The sequence below is a fragment of the Bubalus bubalis genome, chromosome 20 (genome assembly GCF_019923935.1).
Source record: "Bubalus bubalis isolate 160015118507 breed Murrah chromosome 20, NDDB_SH_1, whole genome shotgun sequence".
Lineage (NCBI taxonomy): Eukaryota > Metazoa > Chordata > Mammalia > Artiodactyla > Bovidae > Bubalus > Bubalus bubalis.
This window is the reverse complement of record NC_059176.1, coordinates 38,851,824-38,870,510: the sequence shown is the minus strand read 5'-3', so window position 1 is coordinate 38,870,510 and position 18,687 is coordinate 38,851,824. Positions and strand designations below refer to the sequence as shown.

General features: G+C 50.8%; 1 protein-coding gene and 1 long non-coding RNA gene across 8 annotated transcripts in view; one reads left to right on the top strand and one right to left on the bottom strand.

Moving 5' to 3' along the window:
- The window catches only part of TMEM266 (transmembrane protein 266), a 126,400-nt gene that overhangs the window by 61,904 nt on the left and 45,809 nt on the right, over nt 1-18,687 (top strand). For 2 of the 7 annotated variants that reach the window (XM_025271603.3, XM_006044404.4), the window contains exon 4: nt 17,224-17,378. In XM_025271603.3, coding sequence (XP_025127388.1) covers nt 17,224-17,378 — 155 coding nt within the window. Of the gene's footprint in view, nt 1-114; nt 190-15,447; nt 15,736-17,223; nt 17,379-18,687 lie in introns of those variants that run through there. The other 5 variants (XM_044932806.2, XM_044932808.2, XM_044932810.2 and 2 more) reach the window with 5 other exon arrangements.
- On the bottom strand, nt 2,352-10,776 carry LOC123330718. The gene is made up of 3 exons (XR_006546795.2): nt 10,454-10,776; nt 4,661-4,855; nt 2,352-2,941 (listed from the first exon to the last, which is right to left on the bottom strand). It is a non-coding gene; the product is annotated as an uncharacterized LOC123330718 (long non-coding RNA).

Below are 18,687 nucleotides of genomic sequence, written 5' to 3'. Positions count from 1 at the left end.
GATACAAATAGGATGCCTGCAAGGCAAAGAGGCTCTCGATTTGATTTGACTCTCCAGGTGCGCCCTGGAACGCTGCTTCTGTTGAGTAAATAGGAAGCAGCTTGGCAGAAGGGATTTGCTTCGCGGCTGGAGTTCTCCTCGGGGGGTTTCGTTGGCAGCCAGAGGGCTTCCTGGAGGAAGGAAGAGCGGGTACAGGACACCAGCCAGGGCACGGGGAAGCAAAACCAAAGCACACTGTGAGGGGGGGAGAAGCCTCTCTTCACAAGCTTCTTCTTGGCTCTTGCTGCATTTCCTGGTGTTTTCCCAAATTTTCCAACCTGGCCTTTTCTGAAACGATGCAAAACAACCTGATTTCTAGGTCTTTGAAAAGCTGTTCTGTAAGTCTTGTCAAATACTCCTCTTCCTAGTAAGTGAACTGATATATATAGGAATGAATCTTTTCAGTAGGAAGTGATGGGACCTCAGAGTCCCCAGCAAGGGGGTGCCCAGTGACCCAACCACCTTGCCATTCACTTCTTTTGAGCTCAGTGGTATTTCAGTGCTTTTAAGTTCCCCAGAATCTGAGAATGTTAGAGCTGGGGGTGGGGGGAATCTTAGGACGTATGTATTCTATATTCTAAATATTCTAACAGGATGCCAGAGTCCAGGGAGTGGAAGGAACTTGTCCAAGGTCACACAGTGACTGAGACGAGGCAAGATAGAGCCTTGGCTCCTGATCCAGGCTGGCACTACAGGCTTCTGTTTGTCACCTGTCCCTTTACAAAATCACATTGTAACTGTTGTTAGCGTACATTGCACACGTGATACCACTGCTCAGCTATGCTGTCAAAAGTGTACAGTCACTGAAATGTGGGTAAACCCCTAGGCAAAGATGGAAAAGATTCATCTCTGTCAGGCTCCTTGACTTTCCTAACAGACCTTTGTCCTTCTCACATATCTGCCTCATGGAGCTTAAACTGCAGAGCTCTCTTTGTCTTAAACTGCAGCTCTCTCTGTCCACCCTCTGCTTCTATACCCAGACTGCTTGGGGCTCAGGTGGGAAAGTCAGACACCTGGGCAGACTGGCACTGTCTTAGTTTAGTGGGGGTGCCATAACAAAGGACCACAGACCGGACAGCTGAAACACAGATATTTATTTTTTCACAGTCCTGGTACTGGGAAGTCCAAGATCCAGGGTTAGTGGCAGGTGGGGGCTCTCTCTTTGGGTTGCAGACAGCTGCTTTTTCTCTGTGCTCTCAAATGGTCATTCCTTATTCTGTATGAGTGGAGAGAGTGAGCTCTAGTCTCTTCCTCTTCTTATAAGGGCACTAATCCCATCATGGGGGCCCCACCCTGACCTCATCTAAACCTAAGTGCCTCCCAGAAGCCCCACCTCCAAATACAGTCACAACCTGCAGTGCTGGGGGGCTGGCCAGTGCCTAGGGGGGTGAATTGGGGGGTGGGGCGGGGGAGAAGGACCCATTCGGTCTATAACAGCATTTCCCCAGGCTCATGGTCTGAAGTCTCAGCCTGTGTCTCAGTTTTGCCTGACAGTCCTCTGTTGTCCTGGTAAGCTTTCACTCCTGGTCCCCAGATGGCCATTTCAGACTGCTCCCATTTCCCCCGAGCCGTCCCTTGCCCCCAGCAGATGACCTCATCTCCTCCTTCCCTCAGGAAATAGAAACGGTCACAGAAGAACTGCATCCCACCCCCTCTGTCCCTCGCATCCTCCCTCGCATCCTCCCTTCTAGGGCCCACCTTACCTCTGAGTGCTGATTTCCCTCCCCTCACGCCTTTTCATGAACTTTGCTGCATCAGTTACAACCTCACTCTGACTCATCACACACTCAGGTCTCTCACATCCTCCCCCGACTCCACGTCCCATTTGCTGCTTCCATCTCTGTCTTCCTGTTTGCAGCCAAACTTCTTAAAAGCTTCATCTACACTCACCATGCTCCTTCTGCTCCCTCCCGTTCATTCCTTAGTCTCCTGCAGTCCAGCTTCAGCCCTATCTGCATGGAAACTCTCCTCAAGATCATCAACAGCCTCCATGATACTAGGATCTTTTCATTGTCCTCTGTCCAGCATTTGAAACTGTCAGCCGCTCCCCCATCTTGAAACACCATTTCCTGCTGCTCTATCACACTTGACAGATTTTCTTCCTACCCCTTAAAACTTGTTCTTTCTGTGCTTGGTCCTTGAATGTTGGGGTTCTTCATTTTCTGTCTTTGGCCATTTTCACTCTACTAATTCTATCCACTGGGTAAGTGCAGCAACCCCCGTGACTGAAATTAACGTTCTTCAACTTGTAGCTTTCAAAGCCATGTCTCCAACGCAGTTATCTTCCTTTCTCTCTCCCTCCCTCTCTCTCTCTCTCTCTCTCTCTCTCAAAAAACCCTGGCTCACATACAATTATTTCCTGGACATCTTCACAGGATCCCAGATACATGTAGAATCCTAACAAGTGTCTGTGGAACTATCTGTTCTTCTATCTCTGAGTGGACTGCATATTTGAGAAATGTTCTAGTTTCCACCCAAATCATTGCTTTAAATAGTTTTTTTGGTGGAAGCACTTAAATCCAGCCTGAGGAACCATTATCTACCCAGTCAGGACTTCTGGCCATCTCAAACCCAACAGGACCCAAAACTGAACTGTCTTCTCCCAAAAAAGAATTCTGTCTGGCCCCAGTCGGTGGATCTAGACCTACCTGGCCATCCTCCCCAACCCGTCACCAGAGTGAGTCACATGTGCATTTGACTGCTTTACAATGGCCCGCAGCCTCCTTCCTGCCTCGACAGGAGCCAGCGGTTTCCAAGACACCTGGGCTCCATGAAGCCAGTCAGCCAGGCACAGTCGCCGTTGGAGCTGGGTCCTTCTTCCTCCCCTGCTCTGGCTCCCTCTCGTCCATTCCTCTGCCACCAACAGTATACACGGTGGGAATGCTCGTGCCTGGTTCAGGAGCTTCAGAAACCAGAAGGCCACAGTATACCCAAGCAGGGTAGGGATAAAAAGCCTCCCCCCACCCCCAGACCCTTTATCAAGCTATCTGTTGCCGGGGACCAGCCCCAGCTGATCCAGGGTATTCGAAGGAGAGACGGCTAGGCGAGGGTCAGGGAATAACTGCTTAATTACACTTTAATTAAGGATACAAAGAGTAATAGAATAAGGATAGCTCAGTGAGGAAATTCAGTGGAGAAAAGCGGCTGAAATAAGGATAGCTCAGTAGGAAAATTCAGTGGAGAAAAGAAGCTGAGTGGCTTGGTTTACGCGGAAAATCAATATAACCCGTGACACCAGGTTAGCTCTGACCACGGAGGCCGCAGGCGCCCTCTCGAATAGCGGAAGGTGCCCCACCTTAGACACCTTCTCGAGTGGGTCTTAGAAGCCCAGGCAAATAAATGGTCGCAGAGGACATCCGCGCTCCAGATGGACACTCAGCTGGAATTTGGGAGAGAGAGTGACATGGGGAGACCAAGTTTCAGTGAACAAGGCCCGCACTTTATTTTCCAAAGTAGTTTTTATACCTTAAGGTATGCATAGAGGATAATGGGGGAAGGGGTGGAGTCATGCAAGGACAGCAGTTCCTGGTTCTAATCTAAGCCAGGCTTTCAAACTTATCATATGCAAAAGTTCAGGTGATTGACATCATCTTCTGGCCCGGAGGCCTGTTAACATTTTAAGAAACTTATTTTTCTCTAAAGGTGATTATTCCAAAGTCAGGCACCAGCCTTCCAAAAAGCATTGGACAAAGCTGCATTTTACATTTCTATACACCCATTATATCAATCAATACACTGCCAAAGACACAGTAGGTAAGGAGTATGGAGACTTAGCAGCAAACATTGGCCCAACAAGTGAAAAACCCTTCACCAATACATTTTCTAATCAATCTTTTAACTACTCAAAGGAATCTGTGTTTAGGCAGTTTAGAACATCTCCTGCCTCTCACAGTTGGGAGGCTCTGAACAATCACATGTGGCCGGAAAAACCTATTCAGGCAGGCTAGAGGATTTCCAAAGGAGTTTGTAGGTTAAACACTGTCACACCCAGGAATTATTAACTGGAGCTGTAAGCTAACTCTTTTTCCAGAGAGAGGTAGTGGGAGACAGCCCCCCGTAAAGTCAGAGGTGTAGGTGAAAGCACAAAGCAGAAAGTAGGCAGACTCTGGTTTTGGGGGTAGATGCTCGAGAATTTCCAGGGGGACTCCTGAGGCTCGATCCCGCCTTTGCGTATGCCGAGCCTCCTTCCTCATGACCTTTGTCATGGGAGGAGTGCCTCACGCTGGCTCCCGGCAGTGATAGAATTCCAGTTGAGCTATTACAGATCCTCACTCAATATGCAATATGCCGGCTCCCAGCAATCTGTGAGCCCAGACCACTCTCGTCCTATTTGCTTCTGGCTTTTGCTTCTCTTCACCCAGGTCTCCGATTCAATCCAAGGGGCTGCACTGGCACACCATGCCAACTACACCACCACCTCCACCACCATCATCATCCTTGCCCTCCCTGCGTCTTCCCCTTAGCCATGCACTTCCTCCTTCGATTGTGCTAAAACACAAATCTGTGTGCGTGTCTGCAGATGTGAACAGACATTAAGAGGAGAGGCAAGGGAACAGAGGAGCTGCCTGAGCATGTTCTGAACCCCAGCTGAGCTGCCACAATGCACCCACTGCATAAGAACCTGGAGCCAGGGCAGCTTTGAGGTTGGTCCAGACCCTCACCAATAGTGACAAGGACCAGATTCCTTCCGTCTGTCTGCTCTGCCGTCTGTCTGCTCTGCCGTCAGCAGTGTTGGCTTCATCCTGATGCTGTAAGCTTCCCCTTATTTTGTGAGAGAGCTGCCATGGTTATCTGGCCACATCATCTTCATACATATCTGGCAAGAGAAAGAATGGCTACCCATCATTCTCTTTCAAGAGCAACAAAGAACTTTCCCAGAATTCTTTAGCTGCTCTCTCCTCATGTCTCATTGGCTAGAATTGGGTCACATGGTCAGGGATATGGGAATCCACAGCCCAATCAGGGCCACCCCTTGAACTGTGTCATTTCCTGAAACACACTGATGTTACCCAATGGGCCTCTAAGGAACCCAAGCCTTCATTCATAGCTTTTGATCCAGAATGAGACTTTCCTTTTTCCTTTATAGTCCTTGTTGGATTTGGAAAAGATCTAGAAACATGTCTGCTTTCTCAGACTGTTTCTTTGGTAACTTGCTTGACTTGATTATTTCACTTGGAGGCAGTTTGACTTGTGTCCACAATCCCAGTGTTTCCCTTTGTGTCTCCATGTAACCAGAGCCCGGTCTGGCCTGCTTCCCTTTGGAACATCACCCCATTAAACAGTGGGAACGTGAGATACAGAGCTGTTTCTCAGTGAGCCAACTGTCCACCTTTAGAAGAGGGACATCGGGTTTGCAGGTGTCTAACTCATGGCACAGACTGGGAGTTCTACCTTTTCTTAACCAGCTTCACTACCCTGAAGGCCTGGTTGGTTTTCAGGGTCTGGGTTAGCTAGACAGGAGGTCAGCTTCACAGAAGACAGAAAATTCAGAGAAGCCGAGAGTCTCCACCCTCAGGAGGTGCAGACCCCATAGGAAAAGTGACGGTGACAACGTATGTGGGAGGAAGGCAGTGAAAGCAAGGGCTGTCCCCCCTTTATAGAGCAGACTCTGTGGCCCTACAGAGAGATAGTGCTCCCCTTCTTTTGGTAAAAAGCAAGTGCAGGGAGAGTCATGGGAGAGTAGGCAGGATCGTCTTTGTCAAAATACCAAAACAAAGTAAGAAATGAAAAATATTCAGCCTTTTGTAATTATTTATATTTTAGTGTTCTACAAGGTCTGACTTGGTTGATCAGGGCCAGACCTCCAGATGGGAGAAGCTTGGAGGAAGGTTGGGAAGACAGAAAGGGACATAGCTTGGAGATGATGTTAATGGCACATTTCTGAAATAACTGCAACTTCAAAGTCAAAGGAAGAAAACCTAATAGTTTTTGAGATGTCAGGTTAGGAAGAGAAGACAGGGCCAATATAGCAACATCTTTAAATAACGACTGAAATAATTTTAGACATGCCAGCAAACAAAGGCTGGAGGTGCAGAGGGAGGAGGAGAGGCTCCCTCTGAGCCATGACCCCAGATTCCCTCCTCTCTCCCCATATTCTGCAGTCCAAGGACCACCCCCTCCAGAAAGTCTTCTGTCCCCCACCCCACCCAGGCCAGGGTCTCACCTCCATGCACCATAGCCCTTGACCTACTTCTGTCTCAGCACTTGTGACACTGAGCTCTGCTCTACTCTCCAGCCTCCCTCTGGTACTGGCTCAAGTGCTCCCTCAGGGCAGGGATCGGATCCTTTGAGCCTTGGAGCACAGAGCGGTGTTGATTAAATAAAGGAATGACCTGAGTGAGTAAATGGATGGATGAGGCTGTGTTAAAGATAAAATTAGAAGAGAAGGGGAAGCCCAGTTTTATTTGGGGAGAGGTGTAGGCTAGTCCAAGACCTATGTGGGGTCCAGGAAGAATCACAGGAAGGGACCAGGATTCTCACACTTCAGAACTCAAGGCCATGGTCTGTGACTGGCCCACCTCTGAGCATCCTGGCTAATTCCACAGCCCGTCCACAAAATCATTCTAAGAGAAATGAATCAGACTTACCTCAGAAGCTTGCCCACTTGAGCTAGTATACTCTTAGCATCCTTTTAGAAAAAGAAACAGTTTGGGGGGTTCTGGGTTAAAAGGCAGTTCTGTCTGTGCCATGACCTTGCAAATGCAAAGTCCAAAAGTTCTGTATCACTTGGCTTGTAAAGCTTGAGTCATCATTTTTCCCTTAAGGAAGGAAAAAAGTTAAGAGTTTCCTTAATCCATGTTCTCAATGCCAGTGAGATTTGTCTATAATAAAACTCCGTCCCTTCCTTTGACACACTAGCTGTCCCTGGACCCAAGCTGACCTTGTGACCATGACTCTATATTTTTAGTAGTCTCAGGCTTCCATGAGGGTTCTTGATGCCCCCAACAGGGAATAGAGGTTTAATTCAGATCAAAAAGTATTTTCGTGTAAGAACAGTTAGCCTGTTTCCTGTAGTCCAAGAACTGCAAAGATTTTATACTTATTAAGAAGGTGGTAAGTTCGCCAATATTCAGTTCAGTTCAGTTCAGTCGCTCAGTCGTGTCCGACTCTTTGTGACCCCATGAATCACAGCACACCAGGCCTCCCTGTCCATCACCAGCTCCCGGAGTTCACTCAAACTCATGTCCATCGAGTCAGTGATGCCACCCAGCCATCTCATCCTCTGTCGTCCCCTTCTCCTCCTGCCCCCAATCCCTCCCAGCATCAGAGTCTTTTCCAATGAGTCAGCTCTTTGCATTAGGTGGCCAAAGTATTGGAGTTTCAGCCTCAGCATCAGTCCTTCCAATGAACACCCAGGACTGATCTCCTTTAGAATGGACTGGTTGGATCTCCTTGCAGTCCAAGGGACTCTCAAGAGTCTTCTCCAACACCACAGTTCAAAAGCATCAATTCTTCAGCACTCAGCTTTCTTCACAGTCCAACTCTCACATCCATACATGACCACTGGAAAAACCATAGCCTTGACTAGGCGGACCTTTGTTGGCAAAGTAATGTCTCTGGTTTTCAATATGCTGTCTAGGTTGGTCATAAGTTTCCTTTCAAGGAGTAAGCGTCTTTTAATTTCATGGCTGCAATCACCAATATTTCTCAGCAAAATAAACATCTTTTCCCCACCTGAGTAGGGGCAGGGTGTATCGCCGCTGGAGACCACCAGGTGGCGGCAGAGTGCCTCTGGCCATCTTTGCGGGGTGCGGGTGATCTGGGGGGGGCGGGTGCGGGGGGCGGGGTGAGGACATAAACCCAAGTCCAGGTCCCCAAGGAAAGTGAGCTGAATTTATGGGCTTGTGGAGGTGAGGGGGGGCAGTCATCTGTGGAGGCACTTGAGATCTGAACTTTGGCCAAAGAGAAGAGGGAGCTGGCTGACCCAGGATTTGCCAAGCCACAGCTCAGAACCACAGAGAGCTGGACAGAGAAGTGGGGAGGGAGTGCTTGAAAATCATAGCCCATTTGTTAACCTCCTGGGTAGGAAGCTGACCTCATCCAGGCAGCCCTGCCCACAAAGCTTGGCACAAAGAAGACTCTTGGACTTTTGGCCAGTTCCTGAATTAAGGACTCAGGAGGTGAGAGAGTCTTGTGGCCACTTGGTCCAGCAGCACCCTACTGTCTCCCCTGAGTAGGCTTGAACCCGTGGCAGCCCTTCAGAGGTGTGTGGACAATGCCCCAAGTCCCCCAAGTAGCAGGTCGATGGTGTGTGTTGGTCACTGTGTTCCCAGACGGAGGTTGACGGCTTGTCAAGTGGGGTAACAGCTCCTGGGCTGGGCTCTTGCCACCGCACCCTGCTGTCTTTCCCAGAGCTGGCATTTCCCAGGATGCAAGATATCTGAAATTCTGGAGCTAGCACATGTCAGACTCCTGTGACCCCAGCTGCACACCGCCCTCCACCCCCAGGAGGTGGGGCTAACCTTTAGCTCTGATTGCAGCACTGAAGCTGCTCTAATGGGAGCTTCAGTTTCTTCAGTTCCCCCAAGGGCTGAGTCACCTCTCACCTCCAACCTGAGAGTCCCCGCGACCACAGCGTGTCGTGTGCTTGCATTTCTGAGTGTGTGCCCTGCTTGCCTCCTGCGATTGTGTACAGGAACGAAGGGGCTTGACGGTGCTTTGCCTGCTGTTCTGGTTCTCCCTGTGAGAGTGAGAAAGAGGCACAAGTGTGTCCCTGTGGGTGTTGGACTGATGGTTCTCCTGAGAGGATGGTTGTCTTTGAATGAGTTCTTCACATGTAAGCTCATTTCCCTCGTCTGCTTTCTCCTCTCCCTTTATATGTTCAGCTTTTCAGGGTAGTCTAGGACTAATAGCTCATTGCAGAGTCAGAATTAACTTATAAGGCTGCAGATTCCATATAGATGAATGCCCTGAGTGCCCTCATGTGCTGAGCACCCAGTATAGTGCCTGGCACCTAGCGGGCATGTAATAAACTATGTGCAGGATGGAATGGATATGGAAACTACCCACATTTAGATGATTAATCACTTTTCTAATGTCCATGCATCTAAATCATAATAAATATGAATGGTGTAGTAAGCATTACATTATAGATTTTACATGTTATTTTTAATATTTTAGTATAACACTCCTGCAATAAAACAGCAGTTTTCCCATTTGGAAGCTTAGGAAACTAAGGCTCAAAGATAACACTCAGAGTTCAGGCAGTGGTGGTGTTAGTACCAAAACCTAGACAGATGGAAAAGTCTGACTGTCCCCACTGTTTGTCAACAGAAGGAAAAGAAAAATTGAAGGAACTGTCGTCCAAAACTACTAGACAAGTTAACATTTGTAAAGTGCTCAGAGTGGCATACGTACATAGTAAATGCCTTATAAGTATTTGTTAAATCAATTCAAATAAAACCCAGGGCAATGCCAGAAATTGGATTTTAAGTCAGCTTCGTGGCTTTCTCTGACAGTAATTTAATCCCCTGGAGTGAATACAGTAAAGAAAAGTAGAGCTACTGGATGGTCTGCTGATGAAACAGCCACCAAGTCTGGGGCACCCAAGCCACTGGCGTCCAGCAACACGAATTAGAGTATCTCAGGGCCTGGGGGGCAGGGGTGGATCTCAGACTGCGCAGTCCCCGGCTTTAAACTTGGATCCCAGGTGTCCTTAGAAGACCTAGTAGTGAGATTCGAGGGGTCCATGCGCCCCTTGGAATGCTGCACACTGCTGTGGTTTTGTGCATTGTTTGGGTGCAGGGCCGAGGTTTTCATGCCTCAGAGAGCTCTGCAGGCCAGAAGGTTCAGTGCTCTGGTCAAGCAGAGCCTCCTAAGGCGGGAGTTGAGGTAGGGTGGGGAGGCCCAGCACCCCAGACTTCATTAAGGCCTCAACTTCAACCCCTTTCTTTGGGGACTTGAGGGATGAAAATCCACACGCAGTAGGGTATGCGGCCATCTGGTCTGGCCACTCACAGAGAAACAGGCTCTTCTGTGATCTTCCACCTCCTCCGGGGACACTGGGACTGTCCACAGCCTGTGAGCACCTGTTCAGATAGTGTGGGGGTCTCCACAATCTCCATACCCTAGCCACTGCCTCTCCCCCATCGTGCATCCTCCCAGCTATACCAGCCCGGCAGCCACGCTGTGGATTGCCAGGGTGGGAGAAGCCAGACCCCCCGGGAGCAAACACAGCCCCTGCCGTCCTGCTCTGCCTCTCAGAACGGGGCTGTTTCGGTGCCAGGCTTGGGCACACTGCCTGATGGAGCAGTGACCTGGAGCCGCCTCCTTCTGGGGTGCTCACGCGGCCTGACCTCCTATGAAGGTTCCATTAGAAACTTGCCAGAGTTCATTCTCACATTCTAAAAGTCATTCTCTCAAACTTTTATCAAGACACCTATGTATATAAAGCAGAAGCAGTAAGGGCACTCACCTCCCCTCCTGCTCCAGGGTTTCTCTGAGGTCTCAGGAGTGACTGGTGGACCCTCACAGTAGGACACACGCCTGCCTGCCAGGAGATGCCATCTGCTTGTTGGTATTTACAGACTTTGGCAGCCCAAGCCGGCCTCCTGGAGCTGTCCCCTCCCTGTCACTGCACCAAGATAGGAAATTGAGAGACGCCTGCCCTCTGGTGGTGTTCCTGGGGATAATACCACCCTGAAAACCCACTCCAGGGCTTTGATGGACAGGACTGGATGCTCAAGAGATGGAGGAAAGTATCTTCTCTAATTAAAGAGTCAATGCTGATTTCCCTTTTGGCCCATGGAACTCCTTGAGTCATTATTTAATCATTCAGGGACATTATGAAGCTGGAAAGATTCTATTTTTCTGCTAAGACACAGTCTCCTAGGAATGTCTGAATCATTTGGGTCTCAGAGGACATTTTATCAGCAGCTTGGGATTTCTAAACACTGGGGCAGCCAGGAAGTCTGCTGTTTCAGCCCAGCCTCCGTCATGGAGCTTTGGGGCCCACAGTCCTGCTCTTCATGGAGCTGGAAGCCCAGAGCTTGCTTGGACTCTGGCTTCAGCCTTAGGTCTGGGGTAAGGAATCCCTCGATGCCCCCGAACACACACACTCAGCCTCAGTGAGAATCAGCGCTCCTTCTTGCTCCCTGGGGGGCCTGCCTGCTTCGCCGTTTTCTCAGTGCTGGGTCCTGCACCCCAGCCCCGGGGCTGGCTGGGGACCTGCTTGCCTTCACTGCCTCATCTCTTCTGCACCAGTCTCCCCTGACCATGCCCTGCCCACCTCCTGAGCTGCCCAGTGCCTCTTGCTAAATCCACCACAGTGGTTGTCACCCAGATCACCCAGGATCTCATTGGAATGCACTCATTCCATGGGTATGGGGAGGCCCAAGAGTCTGCGTTTCTAACAAGCCCCAGGTGATGCTGCTGCTGCTGGTTCCCAGAGTCCACTGGGCATCAGAGAACAAAGACAGTGGTTCTCAAGTTCAGCTGCACTTTGTGAAAGTGTTAGTTGCTCAATTGTGTCTCATTCTTTGTGACCCCATGGACGGTAGCCCACCAGGCTCCTCTGTCCATGGGATTCTCCAGGCAAGAATACTGGAGTGGGTTGCCATTGCTTTCTCCAGGGGATCTTCCAAGGAGATCAAAAATTACTGAGGCCTGAGTCCCACCCTAGAGGTTGTGTTTTGAATGATACGGTGTGTGGCCCAGGCACTGGGATATTTTTAAGCTCTCTTAGTGGTCCTCGGACCAGCCAAGGTTGAGAACCATTGAGCTGGAATGTGGACTGCAGCCTTCCTGCCCCAGGCAGCCGCTCCTCAGCAGCTACTGGATCCCTGGATGCTGTCCTTTCCTTGATGGGTGGTCTCCCTCCACCTGCTGCAGCTGAGTCCACCCCTACGTGTATTGCCCTGGGCTTCACATAGAGCATGTGTGAATCGCATTTCTTGAACTTGTGCAAAAAGAGGGGTTGCAGGAAGTCACCTCCACATGGACGTGGTTGAGGGATGGTAGCTGAAGGCAGAGCAGGGCCAGGGGGACCCCTGGGCTGGTGCGGAAGTGGAAGCACAGGACTCAGGCAGTCTTGGGCTCTGTTTGCAACTGCCCTGGGTTCTTTGGGGCTTCCCAAGGGGGCTCAGAAGGTAAAGAACCCACCTGCAATGCAGGAGACCCGGGTTCAATCCCTGGGTTGGTAAGATCCCCTGAAGAAGGGAATGGCAACCCACTCCAGTATTCTTGCCTGGAGAATTTCTTGGACAGAGGAACCTGGTGGGCTATACAGTCCATGGGGTCGCAGAGTCGGACATAACTGCATGACTAACACTTTCACTTGGGGTTCTTTGGGAACTGCACTGGTTGCCCCAAGGGCTGTGGGAACGCCTGCAGCACCCGCCCCGGGTGGGTTAGGTAAACTGCCCCCAGCCTAAAGGGGGAGCCCCACCTCCCCCACCCCCAGCTCAGCTCCCGGATCCCGCCCTTCTGGTATTTACTCTGCCAGAGATTCCTTGGGAGTCCAATAGGATTTTACCACAAACAGTCCCTGTTTCCTGTACATCGCCACCGTGCCCTCAGATCTGCACAGCCTCACTCCCTCCAGCTCTTGCTTACAATGGCAGTTTCTGGGTGAGGCCTACCCTGACCGCTTAGTTTAAAATGCCACCCTTTATGCCCCTCTTTTCTTCCACAGAACCCACCACCTTGTCGCACACCATCTAATTTCCTAACCTGTTTTAATGAATTAATTCCATTTATTTACGTTTCAGCTGCATTGGGTCTTCATTGCTGCACACAGGCTTTCTCTCGTGGTGGCGAGCGGGAGCTAGTCTCTAGTTCTGGGCCCGGGCTTGTCACTGTGGAGGCTTCTCTTGTTGCCGAGCGCGGGCTCTAGAGCACAGGCTCAGTAGTTGTGGCACAGGGGTTTAGTTGCTCTGTGGCATGCGGGATCCTCCCGGGCCAGGGATCGAACCCGTGTCCCCTGCATTGGCAGGCGGATTCTTAACCACTGGACAGCTGGGGAAGTTCCTAATTTCCTAGTTCGTTACATTTATGGTCTGCCTCTCACCCACTGGAAGGGCAGCCCGAGAGCCGCTGCCTGTCTGGGTCACAGTGCCTGTCTAGGGTAGGACACCCAGGGTGTCCGGCACGCACTTGACTTCTAGACCTTTCCCAGCCTGGTTTCTGAGTCCTGGCATCTAAGGGATGCCATGGTGTCAGGGCCAGGCCCGCACTGCCAGCTTCAAACTACACGTCCCCACTGAGCACTGACCACTTCCCAGTGACCAAACCTGGGTCTGCTTAGGAAGTTTTTCCAATCACACAAAAAAATAAAAAGCAACATCTTAACATTTGAAACAGCAACATAAAATGACTTTTCCCTCCCAGGGAGACAGCTCAAGCTCCGAGTCTCCTTTTTAGAGGGAAAGACTGCTACTTGAAGAAGTACCGGAGCTACTTCTCAGGGTAGAAGGCTCGGGCTCTGAGGGGTACACCCCATGCTTCGGGGATACACAGGCATGGAGGAGAACAGGTGCCGCCCGGCCCCTGTTGGGCGTACAGGCGCGTCTTCCTCTGGTGCTCAGCGTGGCAGCAGTTCCAGCAAATGGCCTTGGCAGCTGCCCTTTTTTATTCATCATGTGGAAAGCGCTTGCCTCAGATTTCAGGTGACAGTGAAATGGCTTCGGTTTAGGGGCCACACACAATTGGACTAGGTTTCAGGGAGGATGTGGAATTGGAGCTGGGTCTCCTCTGGAACTCAGCAGTGAAAGTGCTTGTGGCCTCGGGGAGGAGTGAACAGGAGGGCACAGGGTGGCAGGAGACTTCCAGAGGACATGCCGAGGCAGCTGGAGCTGGGCGAGAACCGGGGTGAGGGGTGCAGAAAGATTAAAATAGGGCTCCTGGATGGGGGTTGGGAATGTCATGTTGTGAGAAAAGAAGACATGACCCCCTCAGCATGGGCCAGGAGGAGAGGAGGTCAGTCGGTGGTGATGGCCAGGGCTACCTTAGAATTCAAAGGGTCTGACTTCCCTGGTGGTCCAGTGGCTGAGACTCTGAGCTCCTGATGCAGGGGGCCCCAGTTCGATCCCTGGTCAGGGAAGTAGCTCCAACATCCTACAATGAAGAGTTCACATAGCACAAATAAAGACTCTACATGCCGCAACCAAGACCTGGTGCAGCAAAATAAATAATTTTTTTTAAATCCAAAGGGATCTTTCATACACACAAAAGCATGCACAGCGGATAGCCCCTGTGGACAGAGCCTTTAGGCTTCTCTGGGCCTTGGCCAGGTGGGACACGGCTGTCCCTCTGAGCTGGCCGCGCTAGTCCTTATTTCCTGGTCTCCTGGACAGATGCACAGCCCTCCCAGCGGTGTCCCTCTCCTGGTCTTTCCTTCCCTGATGCTGGCTTCTCACCTGTTTCCCAGGGTTCCCATGCATCCCTCTGACTTATCCCATCCACCCTCATCAGACCCACCTCAAGCCCCCTCTGCTCTGAATTTAGGGCTGTCAGATTTAGCAAATAAGGTTACAGGGTACCCAGTTAAATCTGAATTTCAGATAAACAATGAGTTTTGTTTGTTTGTTTGTTTGGTGTAAACGTGCAATGATTGTGCATGCCTGCTTGCTCGGTTGCTTCAGTCGTGTCCGAGTCTACGACCCCATGGACTGTAGCCTACCAGGCTCCTCTGTCCATGGGATTCTCCAGGCAAGAGTACTGGAGTGGGTAGCCATGCCCTCCCCCAGGGAGACTTCCCAACCCAGGGATTGAACCTGCTTCTGTTACGGCTCCTGCTTTAAGCAGGCGGGTTCTTTACCATTAGCACCGCCAGGCGGATTCTTTTACCCACTGAGCCACCTGGGACGCCCATTGCAGTGATTGGGACATACTTATAGTAGAAAATTGTTGATTGCTTATCCAAGATTTACCTGTTTGTCCTGAACTTTCTCTGGCAACCCTCCTGAGGTCTGCGTGGTGTTGGTTTGAGGTTTATCCTGCAGCCTATTAGTCATGGGCCACCAATTGCTTCTTGAACTTTCAAGAAGATCCAGGGTCAGGGGGAGCCCTCGTGAACCTTCAGGAAGGTGGAGCGAGGTGGTTCTGCGGGGGACTTCGAAACCTGCCTTCAGTCTGGCCTCCACTCACTCTTGTCCCCAGTGAGAACCCTCCCTTCTACCTGGCAGCTCTCCTCACCCCTCACCCCAGCCACACTCTTGGCCGTGGGCTTGGGGGTCACATCAGTCACCCTCTGCTTGTCCAAGGCACCTTCCATCCTTCCCCATCACCTGATGGAATTCCCCTACCCCTCTTCCTGGGACCAGCTTCTGAGGCTGGGGATTGAACCCCCAGTTTTTTCCCCCGGAGCCAAGGACACCTATCATTCCCATTGGTTTTAGAAAACATCCAAGAAAGATTTGAATAAGCCAGGTTTCCTTGAAGAGCCACGAGCTTTGTCCCACCTTCCCACAGCTGGGGCCTCCTTCGAGCCTTCCTTGGATGGATTGTGAGGAAGAAATCTCCTGCACCCACAGTATTCCTTCGGGGAGAAGGAAGCACCTCAAGGCAGGAGTCCCCCTTCCAGCGACACCCTCGGGGTCTTTGAGGGAGGGTCCTGGCCGCTGTGCAGCAGGCTCCAGCCGGCCGCTCCCTCAGGACAGGAAGGACAGGGGTGATGGCCGGATCTTTGGGCCATCAGATAATTATCATCATCATTACCACCACCATCACCATCGTCATCAGCTGCATGGTTCCTTCCAGGTCAGATACATTTTCTCATTTAATTTTCAATGACCCTGGAGGTTAAGGAGTTCTACATATGGGGAAACGGAGGTCTAGAATGCCTTTGGCATGGCCCCAGGAGACTGAAGGTCAGCCAGAAGCGAGAAGGCCCCAGCCACTGGTGATCCAGGGCACCTCATTCCTCCTCGTCAAGGCAGGCAGGCGGGTCCAACCCATAAATAACCTACCAAGGCAGTGAGTTTTGACCTCACCATCCCAAGACCTTCTTAGAGGCACCCCCTTATCACCAGAATCTTGTGTTCCTGAAGGCAGTGGATCAAGTGTCCTAAGAGACCTACCAGCTCTGAGATTCTCTGCCTTCTCTCCACATTCAGGCCTACTCAGGAAAGATTTCATCCTTGGTGGCCGCATATCTAAGTATGGTCGTGATCGTGTAGTCAAGGGTTTCCCAAAAGATGGTCCACAGACCACTAGTCCCTCCAGATGCTACATACAAAAGTGTGCCATGGGATAGTGAGCTTGGGAAACACTGATTCTGTAATTCCTTTTGGAGTCCGTTGGTGTATGATAGCATATTAATGGCACTAAAATGTCCTGCAAAGAAAAATAATCCATTTAACCTTGACACAAATTTTCCAAAACTTACCCAACCATGGAAACTTTTTATTGAGTAACAACCATTAACGTTCTGTGGAACTAATGTTTCTTACAGTCTGCTTGAAGAAGCAAAGATCTACTTCAAATCTTTTCTTATATAACTGAAAAAAAAAAAGAAAATTCACTTATTAATTCACTGAGCACTTGTTAGAGGTGGTTTGAGATGTAGAACGTGTGCTCCATTCTGACCCTGCACAGAAGTATAATAATAAAGTGAAAGTGTAAAAGTGTTAGTCACTCAGTTGTGTCCATCTCTTTGGACCCCATGGACTGTAGCCAGGCTCCTCTGTCCATGGGGATTCTCCAGGCAAGGATACTAGAGTAGGTTGCCAAGCCCTTCTCCAGGGGATCTTCCCAACCCAGGGATCAAACCCGGGTGCCCTGCATGGCAGGCAGATTCTTTACCACTGAGCCACCAGGGAAGCCCTATAGTAATAAGTGTAATAATAATAATAATTCATGCAGTACTTATCACATAGCCAGCCTCTCCACTAACCTTTGTGATCTTCCGTCTTTACAACAAGGCTATGAGATGTGGTTTTGTTCCCATTTTAAAGATGAAGAGACTGGAGCGCAGGGAGATGCCGTGAGCAGCCTGGGTCAGCCTGTAAATGAAGCTGCATCTCTCAGTGAGATGTTTCCAGTTTTCGTCCTTCTGCCCAGCGCCCGTGAAGAAGGCGCAGAGCGGGGGAGGTGGGAGGTGGTGGGACGGGGGCGGGATCTGAGAGCAGGGCTGCGGCGGGCCCTCCCCCGCTCGTGCCTCCTCCCCCACTCTTGTCCCTGCAGGTCAGCAGGGCTGCGGCAGGCCCTGCCCCGCTCATGCCTCCTCCCCCACTCTTGTCCCCGCAGGTCTACCTGGCTGAAGCCGTGCTGTGGGAAGAGAGCAGCCGTGTGGCAGGTATTTTTGCTCAGTGCGAGTGTCAACGGTTTCCTGGTAACCTGTGTAATATTGGTGGTGATTCTCCTGACTCTGGAACTTCTAATAGATATAAAGCTTCTCCAGTGTGAGTAGCAAGTGAGATACATATGCAAACACATATGATGTCAATATTCCATGTGCATCCATCAGGGGTCCCCAACTACCAGTGAGATCTGCCCCCAGCCCGAGGGCTGTCCCCACCTCCTCACCCCCCGGCCCCATAGCTCATGGGGGTGACCCCGGGGAAGAAAGCATCTGGCACCCCCTCTCTCTGTCACCCCAGCATGGGTTTGCCCCTCCATCCACCCAGTGTGGCCTCTTCACGCCCCCTCCCCAGCATGCCATGATCAGCGGCTGATAATATCCAAAACGTTGGGGACCCCTGTGTGCACCATTTTTTTTTTTTTATTGTTCCCATTTGGAATCTTCCAGATTGGAATTTTCTGTAGCTTAGAGTTCCCACGTGTGGAGGCGTCTCACTTTGTAGTAACCTGTAATGACAGCAGCCGCAGTGATGCTAGGATTCCCTGTAGGATTCCCTGTATTTTTAACCAGTTGTAAGTTGGCAGGGTTATGTGTCTATAATGTGATCATTTTGGAAGCACTTCTCCGTGCATCTGATCCTAGTAGCAGCCCTGGGAGACAGACAAGACGGCTGTTACCCTCTCTATGGATGTGGGAATGAAGCTTGGGAGAAGTTAGACTTCCCCTTGGTGAGAGGTATGGGAGCTGGGATGTCGAGCCCGCATGCCGGTTTTCCTCCTCAGCCTGGTCCTGTTGGTGTTTGTCCTACGTTCGTGGGAGCCTGACACGCGTGGTGGCTGCTGGCCTGCCTGCCACCTCTTCTGTCCTTCCAGTGCCCCTTGGCAGCACAGCCATCAGAGCAGAGGGTCCTCTTCCTGCCCCAGCCCCTTGTAGATCCCTCTTTGGTGTACCAGCACGAAGGGCCAGCCCCTTGTAGATCCCTGTTTGGCGTACCAGCACGAAGGGCCAAGGGCCTTGACTCTTGGTTTTGGGTGAGTGAGTGCTCTTTGCATCCCCAGAGGTCCCCTAGTCAGAGGATGGTTCATTCAAATGCAAATAAAAAAAGAAATGAACTTGTTGGCCCTCTGAGAGATTTCCTTCCCATCCATTGGCAAAATCCAGGACTGTTGATCCAGCCACCCCCGGACCTGTTCTGTCATCTTAGACTTGTTTTCTCAGTTGCCCACAGGTCCTTTACTGGAGTTTCTGCACTCAGGGTCCATCAAAGCTCCTGCCAACCTGTTAGCCTTCCCTCCTCTCCGAGAGGGTGGCAGAGAGTGCAGAGTTGCTTTTGTCTGATGAGCCTCGTTGGCTTTGTACAGCTGGTGGCCCCTTGGTTCTAATCACCGTATCTTCCAGCAGAAAGTAAC